The sequence below is a fragment of the Malaya genurostris genome, chromosome 3 (assembly GCF_030247185.1).
Source record: "Malaya genurostris strain Urasoe2022 chromosome 3, Malgen_1.1, whole genome shotgun sequence".
Classification (NCBI taxonomy): Eukaryota; Metazoa; Arthropoda; class Insecta; order Diptera; family Culicidae; genus Malaya; species Malaya genurostris.
In genome coordinates, this window is record NC_080572.1 from 87,771,627 (window position 1) to 87,795,662 (window position 24,036).

Genomic DNA, 24,036 nt, shown 5'->3' on the forward strand with positions numbered 1-24,036 from the left:
ACAGTATCTTTTAATATGGCTAAATCCGTTGAAAATATCAGCAATCTTCTGATTTTTCCAACTTCAAGTTGAGACTGAAGTAAGTGGAGTCATAAATTATTTCAATTAGGTTACTTAAACAATAGTCCCCTATGTCATTGAAAACACGATTCATTGCGTGCTCTTATTGTGAGTCACGCCAGCATGAATTCAACTTCATTCACAATATGCATTTTTTCTGTTCAAATTGCTAAAGATGGATTCTGGTGGATTTCGATTGGGTAAATATTCTTAATTGTACAATAACAGCGCTTCAATTAATTAAATACGTGTTATACAAAAATTGGAAAAATTTCAAAATAGTTCTTCTGCAAATGATATACCATCTGAAAACATAGAAATTGGTCAACTTCTTCCGATTTTTTTGGACAATTGTTATTAGTTTTAAAATCAAGTTGTGATTTTTTAATCAAACTATTATTTTTTCTTCATTCCAGGCATCCATGGATCTACCGCCAGACAAAGCAAAATTGTTGAAAAACTACGACAACGAAAAGAAATGGGACATAATCTGCGACCAGGTGAGTTTAATGTTTTCATTCTAGTTTGGAGACCGCCCTTGTTTTGCTACTCTGCTAATGTTCAGAACCGATTAAGGTTGTAAAATATTCTGTTGAATTGTTGAATTGTTAATTCAGTGCATATTTCCACTAAGAACAAAGGAATCATTTCTGCGTCTCATATTCCGATACACTCTAATCAAATAATGCGTATTTCCCCGTATAATGAACTTTCTACTGGATTAGTACCTAGTTGGTCTTATAAACGCTAAACAAAGCATCAATACAGTTCGCTTTCACATCTCATCCAAGTCAGTCGATAAAACAAAACCGCTTACGTTCCGGACGAAAGTAACCAAGTACAGTATTGTGTAGTGAACAATAGAACGACTACGAAAATGAGTGAACCAAACGAACAAAAGCTACTGCCGGTACGAAAGAATACAATTATTGTTGACTTCAGGCAGTGCAAAATTCGACCTTCGATACGAGAACTTGAAGGTTTGCTCAAGGAGCAAATGCATCTTGACATTAAACGTGTGCATTTGTTTCAATGCAATAAGATAAATAATGTTGTTCACATCCAGTTTTATAAAGAGTTGGATGCAATTCAATTCGCAAAAGACAATAATAATGTGCATTATGCAGAGCACGAGAACATTAAGTACAACATTCCAGTATATATGGAAGATAGTGCTATAGAAGTGCGTGTGCATGATCTTCCCTCAAGCGTCATCGATCCTTATATTCGCAAAACTATGTCCCAATACGGAGAGATTCTCTCTATCGAAAAAGAAAAGTGGAAGAACTTTTTCCCCGGTATTCTAAATGGCGTACGTTTTCTACGCATGCGCTTGAAAAGGCCTATACCTTTTTATGTAACTTTCGGTCAGGATACAAGAATCCCGTGCAAATCACTTGTTACCTATGACAATCAGATGGCCACATGACAATCAGATGGCCACATGTCAATATTGCCAAAAAGCTGTTCATTACGGTAAGCCATGTGATAAACTGAACAAGGAGACAACCACACCAAAGGACAACGGTGCTTCCTTCACACCAACCCCAAGCAACCCCAGTACACCTATGACAGTCACCAACAACAGTGAAGTATCCCCTTCAACGAAACCATCCAACGTAACTCCTATAGAACAAGTTACAGTTAACAGCTTACCATCCAACCAGCCAGCAACTGCAAACAATGTACAACAAGACGCATCTACAGCAACTCGCAACGAAATCAACAACAACAACACCACGGCAATGGATGACGAGACGAACCACGAACAAACTACCCCTCAATCCTCGCAGGAGGTTAATGGAAGCTCCTCTCCTCCTAGAAAAAGGGTGACAACGAGATCCAATACAAAAAATATTTTAGCTAAAAAGTCAGCTCAATCGGCCACGTAAAGCTTGTACGCAAATAGGCCTGAATAAAAATATCTTTTATAAAAAAAGCATCAATATAGCTTGTTTAGTACGAAGTTTTGTGGGTTCGATTACCGGTTCTTCCGGTGGATACGTATTGCTTACAATATCATCAGGAGAGTCGGTAGCCTTGGCCGATTCGTGTTTTGTCGAATATTTTTAATTGTGAGTAAAGTGAAGCATTTCTGTGGCCACCATCCAAATTTCATCAAACATATTTGATCACATCAAAAGGAAAAAATATTCTCTTAATATTTTTGCGATGACGTTAATTATTGGTTTTAAGAGTTTTTGTCATTAAATTTACAGAACGTAAATTTTTTTCTTCAGTTTTGCAGAGAATAATGAAAATGAGTATCAGAGAATATGATTTTATAAATTTCATGACACTTTGAATATTGCAAAAAAATGATTCATAGAGATCTTACGGAGCACAACCGGTTGTTTTGGGCCATAGCGCAGCAGGCAGCCTTGGGTCACTGCTCATGGACGGAGAAAGAATCATCATGACCCTGAAATATGTTTTTTCGAACAAAAATCGTAAGAAGTTCTCAACACCTTGAAAATCAGTGCAAAGAAAATGCTAAGTGAATGTATTGCGTCAATTGTAGAAAACAATTTCACTTCAAATAAATCTTTTTTGTCATATTTACTTGCATGATATTATACATCATAATTTACTATATTACTTCTAGTAAAAAGAATTTGTGAACAAATACCACCTTAATAATTTTTTTTTCATTTGCAAGGAACAGTATTATTAAAAGTTTTATCAATCGGAATAATCATAAGTCCATGGAGGGTGCCTTGGGCCAAATTTCAACAGATTTTCAAATTCAATTTTAATTTAAAAATAACAATAGAATCTATTTACAAAAAAAAAATCATAATGAAGGTTTCGAATCACTAAAATGCAAAAGTACAAAAGGGTTATTTCGCCGTAAGAGTCATTTCGCCGAAAGGGTCATGTCTCCTGTATAACTGATGTGGCGCAGCCACATAAGCCGCCGAGCCGACGCTAGCTGAGTCGGCCGCCGACCCGCCGTCGGGGGCGACGGTTTCTTGCATACAAACCTGTAACCGCCTCGTTTGCCCGGTCTACTGAAAGCTAGGTTTCCTTGCTTTAGTTAGGTCCGAACGAGCGGTAGCGAGGTCGGACAGCACATGAACCAAAACGATGTGGCGTACCCGCATTAGATATTTTTTTCATTTTCACTTTCACTTAATAAACGGAAAATACTACATACATTTGCCTGGTAGATACACCTATGCAATTGCTTTGATGCTTAGTAGCTAATAGTCCGCAAGTTTTCTTGGGAACTCCGTTCTGAGGTTCATGAATCAATCTTCATTCAAGAGTACAAGAATCAATCTTTATTCAAGAAGTGCAATTGTAGGCCAACAAAAAGGCCGTTAACGCTATCATCTTTCATTTGTCTTTATTTTAAACCAATTCTAATTACGATTTTAAGACGATTTCGGGATTCGGTGAAATAACCCTTTCGACGAAATGGTTTTCGGCGAAATGACATTCGGCGAAATAACCCTTTCGGCGAAATGGCTTTTAGCGAAATGGTTTATACCTGTTTATATAAATGGTAAATGAATCCATCGGATGATAGTTTCGGTTTACCTTTATTTGTTAATAATATTTCATAAGTTTCTAGACTGCCATTTCGACGTTCAGTTACGCAGCACGAAAAATGAATAATTCCAAAGCAGTTTTCCTACAGCGATTTATGCTTTAGTAATTAAAGATTACTAATTATGAAGTGCAATTACGTAAAGTGATAGTGATTACTAACAACAATTTAAAATTTGGGAATAAACACTTTGCATATATCCCATTCAGCACACCCAGAATTCCCCCTTACATTGTATTCGACTTAACAGTTCGGCTGAAAAGTTCGTATCGTTTAATAGAAACACACATTTTTTTGCCAAAATCAACACACGAAATTCCTTTTTTTCCATTTTTTTCACAATAACAAAAGTAGCTTCACTCAAAATGCAATATCTCACAAACTAATAATCAGACAGCTGTCAAATTTATACACGTATCTTTTGAAGGTTGGTACTAACTGAAAATGGTATGGATTTAATTCTAGTGGCACCCTCTCATAGAAACGATACGAACTTTTAAGCCGATCTGTTATTGTTGTATTCTATTTTCCGTTATATTCGTCCCCTTAGTCCCTTTCGACTTTATGGTGTATTCGGCCTTATGGTTATTCGACTATTTGTTACATTCGGCCTTTTGTTCTTTCAATCTTTTGATGTTTCTACCTTTCGTTCGTCGACGTTTTGTCATTCGACCTTCTGTCATTCGACATTTTAGTATATATTCACCTGGATCACGTTGGACCGTCTCGGCCGGAACTCAGAAACAGACAGTAGCCACCCGTAGGGTCTTGGGCACTTAAACCAAGGCGTTTGGTCTCCTTATGGAGTGGCGCAAAAGCCAATCGCTATCTTGTTCCAACGGTCACAGGTTACAACGTTGAATAAGTTACTAACGCAAGAGAAAGCAAACAGTGATAAACTCTCATTTGGTCATGTAACCTTATGAAATGTTCACTTCTAAATGGCAAAATTCTGTAATTATAATTAAATAACCGATTTGTTATACAAATATAGTAGGTTCAGTTTCTTGAACCAGTTTAATGCATACAACAAAATCACTGAGCGATTATAACATTTTGATTTCGATGACACTTACGAATATAAGGAACATGATGGATTCAACGTTGCGCGAACAAAAACTACAATATTGACTTTTCTTTAAACCAAACAATTCTTCGTAGCGCAAGATGGTACACATAACTAGTTGATGTGCCACTAGCATACACATAAGCTTGTTTTCTTTGACCGACATCACAATCGAAGTGGAAACCACAAACTCGTGATCACCGAGGTTGAACAATTATCATTGTACCTTGAGAAATAATTTGCCCTGCATTAAAATCGAATAAAACTCTCAACTCTGTTGTCTACGTTGATTCTGTGGACTTCGTTTTAGCAAGAGTTATTGAACTAGGCTACTCAAGTGGCGCTTCGTTTGACGTTGTTTATTTGAAGAATATTTTGATTACGTCTATTTAACAGGATCGGTGCAAACTTACAATGCAATTATCCTGTACACTTAGAATCGATTACGATGCCTGCAGAAAAGGAAAGTCAAGTTCCACATCTGAATGAAGTACCGAGGCTTTAATTTGTTTACTTAGTTTTCAAACGAGTTGCATCGAGATGCATCTCCACCATAGATAGATAAATGTTTAACAATTTTGACACTACCAACCATGTAATTGAAAACAAAAGCTTTCTGGCCCTGGAAGAAATAAAAAAGGAAGAGATTGATGAAATTTTCAAACGGAATGAACTTTCGCTAGTTGTAGGCTATTATTCTTTTCGCTTTATTTTTCATTTATCCATGATGGGGAAGAAAAGGTACTCTCTAATCGTAAACGGGAATTGAATTCATTAACTTAAATTTTGAATAAATCGTAGTAGATTTCATTTAAATTTATTTGAATTTATATTGATTGACTGGTTTGACAGAGCGCTAGCTAACAAATGTTGAAATAACGAATTTTCTGAAATCATGTACTTTATTTATGTTGATTTAACGGAGTATGACTCACAAACTACTCACGAGCTTCTAATACGAGCATCTCAATTCATCTAATCGAAACGAACAGCTCGAAAGAAACAAAGTCTCAACTACTACTAAACATAGCGTTTACCTACGAATCATCATAACGGTTTGAGCTGCATAGCAGATTTACTTATGCGTAGGCGTCTGCAAGTCGGGTGACCTAATAGAACAACGACTCGCAATCATTGCATAACATTACTTCAATCTGGAAGCGGTGCCGTACTATAATTTGCCTCCTTCATTCGCAAAACTTGAATGCACACATACAGTACACGATGTACCAAGATCGGTACTCGCGGAAAAATCATGACAACAAAAACAACCACAGTTGGATGACTTAGCCGCGTCATTTGAAGCATTGAGATTGCATTGCAATACTTATTGGTGCTTTAAAAAGGTTGACGATGCTGTGAAGCCACTACATCGACCGACACCAACGCTGCACCGAAGTGTACCATAGAAAAAAGCCCGTTGAGTACTTCATTATCCAATCATTAACAATCACTGGAAATTGATTCGTTTGTTCAGTGGAACACCGACACTGTGCCGCTTTGAGTGTTTTTTTCTGTCTGCATCCTTGACCGAATGGTGTCTTGGTGACAAGTTCCCGAAGTTTGCCGGAATGAATAGTTCCATTCTTTGAACGAGCAAACTTTTCATCAATAACTTTTTACCAATACAATCTGTCGGTAGATTTTGTTTCTTTCTGGAGGAAATGACTAGTTTTGTCAGTAAATTTTCGTCTTCAACATTACAGCTTTTATTGAACTGCTAGTGCGCTACAGTTGACATAGAAATTAATTTTAAATTGTTTTGTTGCATAGGAAAGCACATTCCGATCGAAAACAAATACGATTTACAGTACCGCAGGTATGGAGATAATCAAGTGTTTGGTTGTGAATAACTATTCATGGGTCGTCTTCGACTCAAAAATGTGATTGAATTCATTATAGTAAAATAAAAATTGCGATATATTTGCGAAGGACCTAAAGGGTGATTTTTTAAGAGCTTGAGAACTTTTTTAAACAATAAAACGCATAAAATTTGCAAAATCTCATCGGTTCTTTATTTTAAACGTTAGATTGGTACATGACATTTACTTTTTGAAGATAATTTCATTTAAATGTTGACCGCGGCTGCGTCTTAGGTGGTCCATTCGGAAAGTCCAATTTTGGGCAACTTTTTCGAGCATTTCGGCCGGAATAGCCCGAATTTCTTCGGAAATGTTGTCTTCCAAAGCTGGAATAGTTACTGGCTTATTTCTGTAGACTTTAGACTTGACGTAGCCCCACAAAAAATAGTCTAAAGGCGTCAAATCGCATGATCTTGGTGGCCAACTTACCGGTCCATTTCTTGAGATGAATTGTTCTCCGAAGTTTTCCCTCAAAATGGCCATAGAATCGCGAGCTGTGTGGCATGTAGCGCCATCTTGTTGAAACCACATGTCTACCAAGTTCAGTTCTTCCATTTTTGGCAACAAAAAGTTTGTTAGCATCGAACGATAGCGATCGCCATTCACTGTAACGTTGCGTCCAACAGCATCTTTGAAAAAATACGGTCCAATGATTCCACCAGCGTACAAACCACACCAAACAGTGCATTTTTCGGGATGCATGGGCAGTTCTTGAACGGCTTCTGGTTGCTCTTCACTCCAAATGCGGCAATTTTGCTTATTTACGTAGCCATTCAACCAGAAATGAGCCTCATCGCTGAACAAAATTTGTCGATAAAAAAGCGGATTTTCCGAATGGACCACCTAAGACGCAGCCGCGGTCAACATTTAAATGAAATTATCTTCAAAAAGTAAATGTCATGTACCAATCTAACGTTTAAAATAAAGAACCGATGAGATTTTGCAAATTTTATGCGTTTTATTGTTTAAGAAAGTTCTCAAGCTCTTAAAAAATCACCCTTTATAATAAATTGAACTGATTTCTTCGCGTTTCGCCTTCGGGTCATCAGTGCTTAAAACAGTTCAAATTGAACCGCCATCTCCGCCTAAGGAGTGTATCGAAAATAAGCTATCCACATACATTTGTGTTGTACGCATGTATTTGTGATGGTTTTTTATGCTCAGATCACAGCATGCTGTGCGTTTGGCTGTCAGCTTTCGTTTGTTTAATTGTTTGTGCGGTTGAAATTCTGCGTTTTCAAAATGTCGCGCATTGAAAAGGAAGTGAAAATTAAGGTTCTGGACACATGGCTAAGTGAGAAGGGTGTTACTATGTGAAAATTGGCGAAGCAGTTTGGAATTCATCATGCCAGTGTTAAAACCATCATTAATAAGTTTGGGGAACACTATTATTTGGATGAGCTACCAGGAACAGGCATAAAACCCGGTTCTTATAACTCGAAACTGGACCAGAAAGTGGTATCTCTAATCATGAAGAACAAAACATGCGTCCGGATGCATGCGTTTTAATGGACGATGAGACTTATGTAAAGGAGGACTCAAAAACCCTTCCAGGTCCACAATACTTTACTGTCGTCGTTGGGGAGAATGTAAGCGATGCGGACAGGTCGTTTCAAGTGGAGGAATTCAGTCGAAAGGTACTGGTATGGCAAGCAATATGTTCCTGTGGTTTGAAGTCAACCATTTTTTACACTACCGGAACTATAAATGCAGAAATCTATCGATCTCCAGAAGAGATTGCTGCCTTTATATAAGAAGCATAGTACACCTCCACTGTTTTGGCGGGATTTAGCGTCGGCTCACTATACCAAATCCACTCGCAATTGGCTTGCGGAAAAGGGTAGAAATTTCGTTGAGAAAAATATCAATCCACCAAATTGCCCTCAGCTTCGACCCATCGAACGTTACTGGGTAATCGTGAAGAGGGTCTTCAAGATAACTGGTAAGGCAACTGGGAACATGCAGAAGTTCAAAACAATTTGGGCTCAAGCGTCCAAAAAATGCGATGCAACACTTGTCCAAAACTTGATGAAGAGCGTTCGATCAAAAGTTCGAAAATTCGTGAAGGAATAACTTGAATTTCATCCGGTTTTCATTATGCTCAAATTCAACCTCGTATAATAGAGGATCAATTTTTAGTTTGAATAAAATATCGTTTTTATCATAATTTGAAAGAAACATGTGTGGATAGCTTATTTTCCAAGGATAATTAATTAAAAAAAACCTAATACACTGAAGATGAATAAATTGTATTCGAAATACGTATATGTGATGTGACGTTCATTATACATGATTTATAATGTTGTGAGATACATAGTGAATTTGTATAGAGACGTGATATACTTATAACAGAATTAAATGGTAATATATACAAAATTTATCCTTGTAAAATCATTTTGTTCAAACACTCAAACGAAAAGTTAATGAGCTTATTTTCGATACACTCCTTGAAGTAGGGAAATTATTAAAAGAATCTAAACAAATTTTATTCCTACCAATTCTTGACTGATGGCCGTGTAGAACACATTGCTTGCTCAAATGTCAAATTATTTAAAGATTGCAAATCGTGTCTTTCGGTACAAATTTCGAAATGTATCGCTTGGGTAACATGCTGGAGGGAACCTTCGATGATGGCCTCGACATTCACCAGCGTTACTGGTGTTCATTTGGGTGACGTAGCCTAGTTCGTTCGGTATGGAATCACGGTAGTCATGATAAAAATAATCATGAAACCAATATTCTAATCTTTTCATGAAATCATGAAAAATTAAACACTACCCTAAACCTCCTTCAAAATTGTAGAATAAATAATGAAACTCTTGAAAATTATCTTACCAGATCCTGAGGGACGATAAGACTTAATACCATCGAGAATAGATGCTGATTACAATTGTTTGCACTCGAGTATCTTAACTCCCTCAAGCATGGATTTTTTAAAACTACCAACTCTTTTTAAGTAAATCATCGGCTGTCAGACTTGCTTCAGTGACAACACCGTCAATTTCCACTTTCTTCGATGGAATGTAAACTATATATTCAACAGCAAATAATTTACACAACAACTTGAATTTTATCTCCATTAACTTTAGAGGTTTCAGAAAAATTCTATGTCAAATCCTTTGTAATTCGCATCAAATTTAATACCTTTCCTTTTTTTTCGAAAATAGACTATCCATGGCCCAGTGGTACCCTCTGGATAATGTTTAGCCCTTGGAGTATTTAAGATCTTACTAGTATCCGGAATCGGATTCGGATGATCTTCCATGAGATCATGCATTACATTAACTGTTTTATTTTTGTAAATTAATAATATCGAAATGAAAACTTATGTATGGTAAAATTTCAGTTATAAGAGAAATAAAAAAAAATAAATTAAATTAAATCTACCTTGTTGCTGTTGTCTCTGTTCCTCTATCGTAAAGAACGACGTGAAGCTCATTCAACGATTTCCAATTGGCAGTCTTTTGGTATCGTTTTCTGCTATCTCAGTTGCTCTGCCGTCGTTTTGGTCACCACTGAACTTGGTGTGCTGCCTGTACCTGACCCCAGGTACAGTGCTATTGCTTTTGGTGGCGATCAAATGTGATGCTTGCAGTGTAGCACCTCACGATATATGTCGTCTCTTTCGATCCTACGCAGAGTACAAATTCTGGTACCTGGTAGATCAGCACTGGGTTGCTTTAGCACCTCTGTGCCTTTGCACCCCCTCGTCTTCGCACCTTTATGCGATGGTACCTCTGTGACTCGTCACTTCTATTCGCTCGCACCTCTGTGTCTCTACACCTCTGTGCGTATGAATGGGATGACCTTCGTTGCTAGCTTTCCAGTCGGGAAACGCCCCAAATATTGCTTTGGCGAGTAGCACCAACAGTTTTAACTACCTGCAGCCGTTTACTCACGAGCCAGTATAATCGAAACACAACCTCTTCATCTGAATGGTTTTTACTGGTGTGGCCACTGTTGTTCTATATTACTTTCTCCAGGCGTGAGCGGATCTGAATGTATGAAACAGACATCGAGCTCCATGCTTTTCTAATGGAGATTTTAAAAGCGTCGACATTGAGGTGAGTTTTTTCACAAGCTTTTGTCTGAAAATTCGCCTATACGGAGTAATCGAAGGGACTCTAGTTTTTTGAGTCCCTTTAGAGATATGACATAGCGCTCCGTCTTGTCTCAACGAACGTTCTCCTAGACCCAAGTAGGACCTTCTCCTTCGAAATGCCCAAACAGACTTCGCTATTCACTTTCAAGCCAGCTTTGATGAAAACCGGAGACATTTTTTAAACATTAGAAGCAACTACTCCGAAAACCACGACTCTGGCGGGATTAGCTGCAGGATCGATGATGAAAAGTCTCTCATCAGAGAACTTGACGATCGGATGCTTCTTCTTGAACACGTTTAAACAAAATCTTCGATTGTTCTAACTGTTTAAGTCACTTTTGACCAATCGTTGCATTGAAGTTTTTGAGAAATTGACATCTTTTGCCAATTTTCGTTTCGAATTTAAATTGAATGGTTTGTTTAAAATTGCATGCAGTCACGTATCCAGAGGGGGGGCCCTGGCCCCTCCCGAAATCAAAAATAAAAACAAACAAAAATTTATTTGATACGAAGAATTTATTTTACGACAAAATTAATAAAATTGTACTGAATGACCTAAAAGAGAAAGTGCACGAGCCTGCCATAGTTGGGCAAGATTCCGTAGAAGAGAAATATCTGCTGCCGCTGGATCCCGCACATACTTATTTATAGCTAAAAAGACGAACGCTAGCGCACTTCGAGTACATGTTTGGCTGGATCCATTATGAAACGCCAAAGAACAGAATGATTATCCGACAATGAACTGAAGTTGTACTTCGAAGCGACACGAGTGCCTGGAAGGAAGGCTCAATGGGTCGGAAAGATCATGATGCCGGTTTTCTGGAATTGTCATAGTATACTTTTGGAGTATACCTCTATGTAAGTATGAGCGTGCAATAATAAAGCGATTAAAACCAAAATCGTTATGAAAGGGCCTTACATGACGCCCACGAACATCGTTACCGTGGTTGAAATCTTTGGCTCACTCGATCTACTGTCTGTTCCTAATCCTGAAGTCATCTCTGATAAATCGATGTGAGTTTCATTTTTGAATTTTTAACCGCTACTACCGGAATCTGCAACCTAGACAAGTATAGCCAAAGTTAGTTTGTATGGTCATCAACTAATATGACCTACAAATTTAAAAGATAATTTCCGTTCTCCACGATTTGAAGTAAGGGAGCTATGTCGGTTCACTTCGCAAAATCTATCACATCATCACAAGTCTTGTGGATCATTCCTTTCGTGACCGTCGTATCGATCGGATGGTAGTTTGCATTAGAGCAGCTGTGCGTTAATCCATTCTAATCCGTTTCAAGGTCATTTAATATCAGATCTTTTGTTCGTGAGCTTGTGCAGTAGATCAATACAGTATAAACAATAAATACCGTTAGACAGTGCCGGGTGCTATTGTGTTAAAACAATAAGAACAGTGAACCGACGTTTAGTGTGGTGCCGTGAACCGGTGCTGTGTGCATATTTATTCTCGGAGGTCGTTGTAACTAACGCTTGGCCTCAGCGGCCGAGTTGCTACGGATCATTAGCTAAGTATAATATTTTTTCCCTTCGTGTCCCTTTATCGTCTTATATTTTGACTCCCCCTATAATTTGCGCGGAACCTCAACCGCGCTATGGCAAGTCCATTAAATTCTCCCCTGCCCCCCGAAGATAAAATGGAAACAGATTTTAAATCTGCCCCAAATAGTAAGACTCACCGGGTTAAACAGTATCCCGAAGAGCCTTCACCCTCGGCCGGCCTTTATGTGGTTTATTTTCGGACCAAAGAGAAGAATAAACCGCTTAATATTTTGAAAATATCTAAAGACTTGGAGTCGAAATATACAACATTGAAATTTATTTCAAAAATTCGTCCCGATAAGCTCAGGGTCTCGTTGACCAGTCTGAAACATGCTAATGAGATCGCTCGAAACGATCACTTTACGCGGGACTACCGCGTTTATATACCAGCTCGCGAAGTCGAGATAGACGGAGTGATCACGGATCCAAGTCTGACATGCGAGGACATTCTCAAACATGGGGTCGGATGTTTTAAAGATCCCTTGCTTAAGAATGTCAAGATACTGGACTGCAAACGTTTGCATTCAGTATCGATCGCCGCGGATGGGACAAAGTCTTATCCCCACTCGGACTCGTATCGGGTGACCTTCTCCGGCTCGGCTTTGCCGAAATTCGTTCTCCTGGCCAGGGTTCGTCTACCTGTACGACTTTTCGTACTACGGGTAATGAATTGCACTAGTTGTCAACAACTAGGACACACAGCTTCCCATTGTGGAAATCGGCCCCGCTGCTCGAAGTGTGGAGAGAGTCATGCGGATGGCGTTTGCGACAGAGACATTGAAAAGTGTCTTTACTGTGGGGCGGCCCCGCATGACCTCACAGCATGTTCTGCGTATAAATTGCGTGGAGATCATTTGAAACGATCTCTCAAGCAACGATCAAACCGCTCGTTCGCAGAAATGCTGAAAATCGCCACACCACCTGAACAGAACCCCTACACCTGTTTGTCTGCGGACGATTGCGACTCTGACGATCCTCAAGAAGGTACATCTTCAACTGTCCCTCGTAGTTTTAGGAAGAGGAAAAATATATCATCTCCTAAACTCCCTAGAAAGGGTTCGAAGATATCTCTTGAAGGCCCTCCAAAAGTAACAGCAGAAGGAAGTGTTGGTAAAAAAAACGAAAAAAAGAATCCAAAAGCTCCTAGTTCCGGAGACTTGAAATCGGAGAAAGAATATCCAACACTTCCGGGGACACCCAAAACCCCGAAAGTCCCCAAGGAACCAGAAAACACATCAAGTGCTGGACTTGTAAAATTCAGTGACATTGTGGACTTTATATTTTCCGTCTTCAACATTTCTGACCCCCTAAAAGGTATTTTGATGACTTTCCTGCCAAAAGTTAAAATGTTTTTGATGCAGCTGACTGCAAAATGGCCCCTCCTCTCAGCAATCGTTTCCTTCGATGGCTAATTTTTCGAACGAGGTCAAGGATTCGATCACTGTTTTACAGTGGAACTGTAGAAGTATCATCCCGAAAATAGATCCTTTTAAATACTTAGTAAATAATCTGAAATGTGACGCATTTGCATTGTGCGAAACTTGGTTAACTTCTGATGTATCACTAAACTTCCACGATTTTAACATTATTCGCCTGGATCGAGATAATCCCTACGGAGGAGTACTTTTGGGGATCAAAAAGTGCTATTCCTTCTTTCGAATTAACCTCCCCTCGATATCAGGTATTGAAGTTGTCGCATGTCATGTCACAATTAAAGGCAAGGACCTTTGTATTGCTTCCATCTATATTCCCCCTAGAGCCTCAGTTGGGTACCACTGGCTCAGCAGTATCATGCAACTTCTTCCCGCACCGACGTTAGTTTTAGGAGACTTTAACTCTCACGGTACGGGATGGGGTTGTCTTCATGATGATAACAGATCAGCTATGATCCATGATATTTGCGACAACTTCAATATGACAATCTTGAATACGGGAGAAATGACACGAATTCCCGCACCACCAGCAAGACCAAGTGCGCTGGACTTATCCCTCTGCTCGACATCGCTACGGTTGGATTGCACGTGGAAGGTAATCCCTGATCCCCACGGTAGCGATCATCTGCCTATCGTAATTTCAATCGCCAGCGGATTAAGACCATCGGAAACAATCAATGTTTTGTATGACCTCACACGAAATATTGATTGGAAATGCTACGCAATATCGATATCTGAGAAACTAGAAACAACACAAGAACTTCCTCCGGAGGAAGAGTATACGTTTATGGCTGGCTTGATTCTCGACACTGCGATTCAAGCTCAGACGAAACGTATACCCGGCGCGAATACTAACATTCGTCCTCCCAACCCGTGGTGGGACAAAGAGTGCTCATCACTGAACGCGGAAAGATCTTTAGCATTCAAAAAGTTCAGAAAATATGGAACACCTGATAATTATAGAAATTACGCAGCGCTAGATAAGCAAATGAAGAACTTAGTTAAAGCAAAGAAACTAGGTTACTGGCGTCGGTTTGTTGACGGATTAACAAAAGAAACATCGATGAGCACTCTTTGGAACACAGCCCGACGAATGCGCAACCAAAACACAACGAACGAAAGCGAGGAATATTCTAACCGCTGGATATTCGATTTCGCTAAAAAAGTATGTCCTGATTCTGTTCCGGAACAGAAGATATCCCGCGCCGCGACTTCGAATACAAACGAAACACCGTTTTCGATGGTAGAGTTCTCACTTGCGCTCTTGTCGTGTAACAATAAGGCCCCGGGGTTAGACAGAATTAAATTCAACTTGTTGAAAAAGCTTCCTGACTCTGCCAAAAGGCGCTTGCTGAATTTGTTTAACAAGTTCCTCGAGGGTAATATTGTTCCACACGACTGGAGACAAGTGAGAGTTATCGCCATTCAAAAACCTGGGAAACCAGCCTCCGATCACAATTCGTATCGGCCGATTGCTATGCTTTCCTGTATCCGGAAGTTGTTCGAAAAAATGATTCTCTTCCGTCTAGACAATTGGGTCGAGACTAATGGTTTACTTTCAGATACACAATTCGGCTTCCGCAGGGGTAAAGGAACGAACGATTGTCTTGCGTTGCTCTCAACCGAAATTCAAATGGCATTTGCTCGTAAAGAACAAATGGCATCAGTATTTCTAGACATCAAGGGGGCTTTTGATTCAGTTTCTATAAATATCCTATCTAAGAAGCTGCACCAGCATGGTCTTTCGCCGGTTTTGAATACCTTTTTACATAATCTATTGTCCGAGAAACACATGTATTTTGCACATGGTGATTTGTCGACAATACGATTCAGTTACATGGGTCTTCCTCAGGGCTCATGCTTAAGCCCCCTTTTATACAACTTTTACGTAAACAATATCGATGAATGTATCAACACATCTTGCACGCTAAGACAACTTGCCGACGACAGCGTTGTGTCCATTATAGGACCCAAAGCTGCCGATCTCCAAGGACCATTACAAGATACCCTCGACAACTTGTCGACATGGGCTCTTCAAATGGGTATCGAGTTCTCTACGGAGAAAACTGAGCTGGTCGTATTTTCAAGAAAGCGAGAACCAGCACAACTACAGCTTCAACTAGGGGGTGGAACCATAGCTCAGGTCTTCACATTTAAATATCTCGGGGTCTGGTTCGACTCCAAAGGCACCTGGGGATGTCACATTAGATATCTGAAACAAAAATGCCAGCAGAGAATCAATTTTCTTCGCACAATAACCGGAACTTGGTGGGGTGCAAACCCAGGAGACCTGATCAGGCTGTACCAAACAACGATATTGTCCGTAATGGAATATGGATGCTTCTGCTTCCGATCTGCCGCGAACACCCATTTCATTAAACTGGAAAGAATTCAGTATCGTTGTTTGCGTATTGCCTTAGGTTGCATGCAGTCGACTCATACGATGAGTCTCGAAGTGCTCGCGGGCGTCTTACCGTTGAAAAACCGATTCTGGGATCTCTCATATCGATTGCTAATCCGATGCGATATCTTAAATCCGATGGTGATTGAAAACTTCGAAAGGCTTGTCGAGCTCAATTCTCAGACCCGTTTTATGTCCTTGTATTTTGATTACATGGCTCAGAATATTAATCCTTCTTCGTTTGTTTCCAACCGTGCTCATTTCTTGGATACTACTAATTCTACTGTGTTTTTCGACACATCCATGAGAGAAGAAATTCGTGGAATTCCGGACCACGTGCGCCCTCAAGTGGCCCCAAATATTTTTTATAATAAATTTAGAACAGTCAACTGTGAAAAGATGTTTTACACTGACGGATCAAACATCAACAGGTCCACAGGCTTCGGAATCTTCAATCAGAACATCACCGCTTCGTACAAACTCAGTGATCCGGCTTCAGTCTACGTCGCAGAATTAGCTGCTATTCAGTACACCCTCGAGATCATTGAAACCTTGCCCAAAGACCATTACTTCATTGTCACGGACAGTCTAAGCTCAATAGAAGCTCTCCGGGCAATGAAGTCAGGAAAGTATCCCCCATATTTCCTGGGGAAAATACGGGAACATTTGAGAACTTTATCTGAACGGTCTTATTTAATATCGTTAGTCTGGGTCCCTTCGCATTGTTCCATTCCGGGCAATGAAAAGGCAGACTCATTGGCTAAGGTGGGCGCATTAGAAGGTGATATTTATGAAAGACCAATCTGCTTCAATGAATTTTTCAGTATCTCTCGTCAGAAAACTCTCGAAAGTTGGCAAACTTCATGGAGCAATGGCGAACTGGGACGATGGCTGCATTCTATTATCCCTAGGTTATCGACGAAACCTTGGTTCAGGGGGATGAACGTGAGTCGTGACTTCATTCGTGTGATGTCTCGGCTCATGTCAAACCATTACACCTTCAACGCGCACCTCCGGCGTATTGGGATCGTGGAGAGCGGTCTCTGCGCTTGTGGTGACGGTTATCAGGACATCGAGCATGTCGTATGGACGTGTACGGAGTATCGTGACGCCAGGTCTTTATTAAAGGACTCCCTAAGGGCCCGAGGTAGACCACCTGAAGTTTCGGTCCGAGATGTGTTGGCTAGTCGGGATATCTCTTATATGCTTCTTATATACCAGTACCTCAAACACATTAATATCCAAGTGTAATCTGTTATACCTCGCTCAGAAAGTATAATCTCCACCTACAGGTTCGACACTAACATCCGCTCGATTCTCTCGATCACCGTCCCTGTCCACCATCTTCATTGGAACTAACAAGATCTTTTTTTGTCACTAACTTTTCGTTCCCCCCTTCCATGTCTCTTCACCATCTCGATGGCAACTAATTAGATCTCTGTAGTTTTCAGACATTTTGTTTCCATACCCCCTATTTACCTCGGTTTTCACAATATTTACTTTTTTTATTTTCTCATCTCTTCGTAACATCACCATCACCGCCTACGGTCCTACGCTCCAGACGATGACCAGCATGCGGGCCACCCGCCGGGCCTTCGTGGCCTGGGGGTGTTTCCCGCGGACCCACACGAACCGAAAGGAAGCGGCCATATATGGCACCATTTGGAATTCATGCAATATTCAATTCACCGACACCTGCCGAATACCAGCTAAAAGCTTTTTTCAAAAATTCTAGACGACATAATCTAATGATACTATTCTAGTTTTAGGTTAGTCGTTGGTTAAGATTAGGAAATACCCTTGGCATCTTAGAGCTTAAGCGGTGTGCCTGAAAATATATATTATACTATTGAAAAAAAAAAAGTCTTGTGGATTGTTATGCTCTAGAAATGGACGTTTAGAATGTCTTAGACATGTGTGACAGAAACGTTAAGTTAAACGTTAAAAAATTTAATACAATAACCTCCTTTCGGTCACAGTCACAAATTTTATTTAAATACTCAATGATGATAGTTCCATTAGAAAAGTTAAAAGTGTCTGCTAAGAACGCCGATAAAAAGTGCACCGAAAATTACGTACATAAGAAATATTCAGTAACATTTTCTTTTATCTGAGGGCCCCTCCCGAACCGAAATCCTGGGTACGTGCCTGATTGCATGTTGATATTATTGTTTTCATTCTATTGGGTGATGTAGCTCAGTAATCCATACAATTTGATAGATCTTTTCGAGACACTCAGCACAAAATTTAAACTTCCAATTCTAATCACAACTTTTAATTTTTGGTATTGTTATCAAAGCTGAATGTTTGTATGGTAACCCTAGCGCAAAATGATAATCTACACCAGCACGGACACTATTAACGACTTTAGTTTGGTCAAAGTGATGACAAATTTGAATATTAATCATCCGATTATTCGTACACTCGCCATTGTTCGCCCTAATGACACATGAAGCGAGAACTAAAGTTTGGGTACATTGAAAGTATTAGCAATAGCCAAATGAGCCCCGAGCTGGTATGCATACAAATAGATACAGGCAAACAATGTCAATGTCAAATCAACTATATATGCTATTATATAAAAAAGAAAACTGAACTAAAACATTATAATGGAGTGCGGTCACCGGTATAAGCTTGACGATATCGATCTTGTCTTATTTTTAATTTTATCAAAACTCCCAAAATTAACAGTACTTTGAATTATCTCAAAATCCAACACGAATGAGCTATTCCGGGTTTTATTAACTAACTAGATTTTGCTGTACAACGCGTGTTCAGAATTATTTATGTATAATTTCCCAGAAATTCGCAAACGTGGTAAGGACACTACCGGTACCTCTATTTAAAGCATCATGCGAAGTTGCTCATGCGAACCTGGTTGTACTTGAAACGGTTCTAATACATAAAACTTTCTTTCGGGTGCTGGTACAGTATGGAGAATAGGTAGCTGATAATTGGTGTTGGTTGTTGAGGGGTTTTATGGATGCTAGTCACGAAACGGAGGGTTATTACTGTCCTTGGATACCAAACATAGGTTGTTGATCTTGTTGCATGCGGTAGTAGCAGTTTTCGCAGAACAAAAGTCACGTGGGAATATCGAAACAAATCTAAAATCTAATGGATAGAGATTCCATCACCACAGTAATACTCTTTTCGATCATGTCTTATTAATTTATATTCCTATATTTATGACTACTCGTAAAAATCAGTCCTTGGCGAGCATTTCCTACATTTCCGGTTGAAAAAAAAAACCGTTAGGAATCACCAGACAGTGCTTCAGCATGTTTCCGTGAAAGATTTTTTTTGTTCATGTTCGTCTGTTCATTCGTTCGCAATGAAGTTGCCCGAAGTTGGTAAAAGTGCAAGAAATTGATATTCAATTGGGACGTCTTCTCTTATATTTTCGCATCTCTGCGTTGACTGGATGCCAAATTGTGCTGTTTATTCTGTTGACGTTGTAACTGATTCACTGTGTACACTTTCCAGTTGCAATCGCTGTCTGAAAGCAGATTCATTCTAGAGATGGGCCAGCCTAGACGACTGCTGGCTGCTATACAATGTGTACGATGCATCAAATAGTTGGGTAAAAGTCGTTGATCTTTTTTATAGCAGAACTTCTTTTTACGGTGAAGTTTTATGTTATTTTTAGCTTCGCGGATGTCTGGTTTTGTCTCGGTTGTAGAGTTTCATTTGATTTATCACGTTGTATGGGGTAAACGCTGACTGACATAGCGTGGATAATAAACTCAACGTGGAACGCTTCGGATGGAGGACCTTTAATGCATCTGAAAAATTGTCGATCTCAATAACCTTGATGGTGAGAGTGCGATATAGTTTAACGAACAATGTTTCTGGATTCTAGTATCAATCGAATATTTGTTTTCGAAATGTTAGTGGTCTGATGCACTAAAATTCTACATTCTAAACGAAGCTGTCTATGTCAGGTGCCGACAATCGTAAAATTAGGGAATTTCACTTGAGCTGATTAAAATTCCAGATAATTTTAGGAAACTTCACAGTCCGAAAGGAGCCTGTACAGCATCCATCTTATAAAATAACGCTTTATGTTATGATTTGAAAATTACATGAGTTGGAATTGGTTGAAATTCGAATTGTTACCGCATCCACCATATTCCCCAGATTTGGCCTCCAGTGACTATTTTCGAATGATGAGGTCATCACGAAAAATGAAACATTTTTTCAGACTAAGGATAAATCGTGGTATAAATGTGGTGTAGAAATGTTGAAACAATTGCTTTTAAAGGACGATACATTCATGAAAAAAAAATCGAAATTTGTAACAAAATATTGGGTTTTCAATGATTTTTTAAAATTTTCAAAAGTTCTAAAAATAAAATTAAATTTTTGAATTACATATTTTTGTATAAAGTTGTATATTTTTATGTTCACAAACTGAAATGTTTATGGACAACTTAATTAAAAATATTTCGTGCTCAAGTATCAATATCTCGGAAATATGGAACAAATTTTGATAACGTTTTAAAGTATGATCAAAGCACTATTAAAACCTGTTTTAATCCACCTAGTGGTGTAATGATGCCTTTCTCATGTACATATAATATTGTGGTATTCTATTCAAAATTTTTCTCTTCGATTTTTGAAAGAAACCAAGAGATTGTTTCTGCATTAACTAGTATAACATACAGAATAAAACAGTGCTTTGTTTGCGTAGGTCCTTAAGAAAACAAAGTGGGTTCACTATTATATGCACTTCCGGCACCGGAACCCAAGAACCGGTATAATCAAAGTCGGTTCGTACGGCTACCAACTAACATAACATACAAACTCTAAGAGTGCAATTACGATTTAAATGTTTGTTGTATCCGAAAATATGCAGTAATTTTTGGTAGGACCATAAGAACTTTCAATTGATCCTAAGATTGGGAATAACAGTTTAGAGTCCAGTTTATAACATTTTTTACGGTTTTTGTTCCAACGGTTTAAGTGGCAGTGTACCATATTGAACATACTTTTGGACCGGAAGACCTTTCATTTGAATCTAAGTCTGTGGAAATCGGTCAAAACATCGCTGAGAAAAGTGAGTGAGATCCATTTTGCTATAAATGACCACTATTTCCGGTACTTCCGGAACCGGATACCGGGAACCAGTATAGCCGAAATCGGTTTGTTTAGTTGTCTACTGATAATGACTATCGATTTGTGTAGTTTTGAGACCAGCTTAGAATTCTTTTTTACGTTTGTTGTTTCGCCGGTTTAAGTGACGGTGTACAATATTGAACACACTTTACCCTATAACTCCGGAACCGAAAGTCGGATCCGGATGAGATTCAGGAATTCAGTATGGGACCACCTTTCATCTGAATCTAAGTTTGTCAAAACTTAGAGGGCCAATTTTCACTAGTCGGTTTTTCAAGCGATTGCATAACCTTTCTATATGAGAAAGGCAAAAAATTACTGATAACTTTAATTCTCTCAATTTTATATGGAAATACTTGGAAAAGTGTTCTTATATTTCAGCCTAATATACAGTATTCATTTATCCAGCACCTTAAATTCTGTATTGATCAAAGTAAGCGAGAAGAATTTTCAAAATTCAAAATTGATTGTATTCTTCAATTTAGTATTGTTAATTTGTTTGGCGGTTTCTATTTCAGTTTTGATTGAAAGGAACGCTGTATCAGAAGACTTCTTTCTTTCGTGTTTCATTACATCGTGGCAAAACTGTGAACTTTAATGTATGGAAGAATACACCTTTTCAGACAATCCTGCATGTACATTTGGGAATTCATTGCCTTGTTTGTCACGGAAAACAGGTAGAGAAAATGAAGATGTTTACATAAGTATAATTGAGTATATTGCATATCACATGAAATGAAGTCGCATAAATTCAGTAATCCGCATAAAATTCATAATTTTTTAGATCTCTATAATAAGTTTTTAAAACCGAAGAAAATGAAAAATCCGCTTAAAATCGTTTGTACTGAAGTAAAAATCGAAAAGTTTCTTTGAGTATAAACTACCATAACCATTATGTCAAGTTAATATAGAATCAAATGTAACAACCCTGCACACTACACAAAATTGAACAAAGCACGCTGTGTTCTATGCAATGGTGTTTGCTTCTTCCTTACCATCACGTACCGATGCGTACCGGTTTAGCATCATTTTGAAACACAGTTTGAAAGTTTTGATACTCGTCGCCCTATAATTTCGGAACCGGAAGTCGGATCTGAATGAAATTGCTCAGTATCTTTTAAGACACTGAGAGCTTAAGTTTGAATCATGATTTGTGAAAATCGGTTTAATCGTTGCTGAGAAATCGAAGTGAGTTCCGTTTTTTTGAACTTTTCTTCACTATTACCGGTGCGTTCGGAAGCGGAAACCGAGGACTAGTAGTATCAAAGTAGATTTATATATACACTAACTAACAAGGTCTGCCAACTAGATGAATTTATCAGTAAGTTTCGCCATCATTTTAGAAAAAATACTCATGAAATTGAAAATTTTTCACTTATCGTGCTGTTATACCGGAACCGATCTGGATCAACTGGATAAATTTTTTGGGAACTTTTTAAAGAATTTCAAGACCTTTTATTTGCATCTTAGTTTGAAGAAAATCGGTTAAGAAACTTTTGAAACAGAAAAAATTGAGTGCGCATTTTCCCATAGATTTGCACATTCTGTCTTGTAATTCCGGAACCGGAAGTCGGATAAAGTTAAAATTCAATAGCGAGCTATGAGACCACCTGACCTGAGAAAAGTGAGCTATGTATGACAACATTTTTTTTTTCATTTTTTGATGTATATCACCCTGTAATTCCGGAACCGGATGTCGGATCGGGATAAAATTCAATGGCGGTCTATGAGACCATAAGATCTTTCAGATCTGAGTTTGTGAAAATCATCATTATTTGTCACATGAACATAGACATACATACATACGCACATATACATTTTGTGATCTGGACGAACTGAGTCGAATGGTATATGACACACGGCCCTCGGTTCAGAAGTCGATTTTCACAGTGATTACATAGCCTTTCTATATGAGAAAGGCAAAAACAAAAAGTCCACAAAACATAAACATATTTATGAATACTCGAAAAAAAAACGGAATTTCGAAAAACCGTATAAAATCTGTATAAAAAAACTTAACGTTTCATGCAAATAAAAACATTAAAAATCTGTTTCAATTCATTTACTGGGGTAGTGATATTTTTCTCATATCACTTGTATTCTCATATATAACACTATTTTATCATTCAAAATACTTTTTTTTTTTGATACCTGCTGCTAATTGAAACGCATCCGAGATGATGCGGTTGAAATTCAATATTGCAGCCTACGCAATCATAAGACCTGTTAATTCAATCACAGTTTCGGAAAATCGAACAATTCCGAGATAAACGAGTGTGTTCGATTTTGGAGTTTTTGGACTATTTTTTTCTGGTACTTCCAGAATCCGAATCCGGGGACCGGTATAGTCGAAGTCGGTGCATATGGTTAGCAGCTACTAAAATGACCTTCAAATTGGAATAGTTATGTGTCCAATTTATAATTTAATTACGTATTTTGCAAATGATGATTTGAAATTTTAAGAACTCATCACCTTATAATTGCAGAACCGGAATTTGTATCTAGATAAAATTCTGGAAATATGTATGCGAATGCAAGACCCTTCATTTGAATCAGTCCCACCATCTATGAGAAAAGTGAGTGAGCTCCATTTGGAATGTTTTGACCACTATATCCAGTACTTCCGGATCCGAACCGATGAGAGTTTGTGTGGTCGCCAACTTACAGGGAATTCGTTAACTATTTTTGATAAATTATCTCATCTTTTCATTATTTGCTTAAAAGCAAACTGGTTAATTTATGATTTTTTGCACTTATTAATTAGTAGATCCATATGAAATGAAAAAAAAAATATATAAAGACTGTCCCAGAAAGTATGGACGCACTTTGAATTCGCTGTAAATAATTCACAAGATATTCAAATTTTATTCGATATACTGATAAT

At 38.5% G+C, this 24,036-nt stretch overlaps 1 protein-coding gene across 6 annotated transcripts in view; it reads left to right on the forward strand.

Moving 5' to 3' along the window:
- The window catches only part of LOC131433745 (formin-like protein), a 105,952-nt gene that overhangs the window by 64,961 nt on the left and 16,955 nt on the right, over positions 1-24,036 (forward strand). For all 6 annotated transcript variants that reach the window (XM_058600336.1, XM_058600339.1, XM_058600335.1 and 3 more), the window contains one exon: positions 477-560. In XM_058600336.1, coding sequence (XP_058456319.1) covers positions 477-560 — 84 coding nt within the window. The remainder of the gene's footprint in view (positions 1-476; positions 561-24,036) is intronic.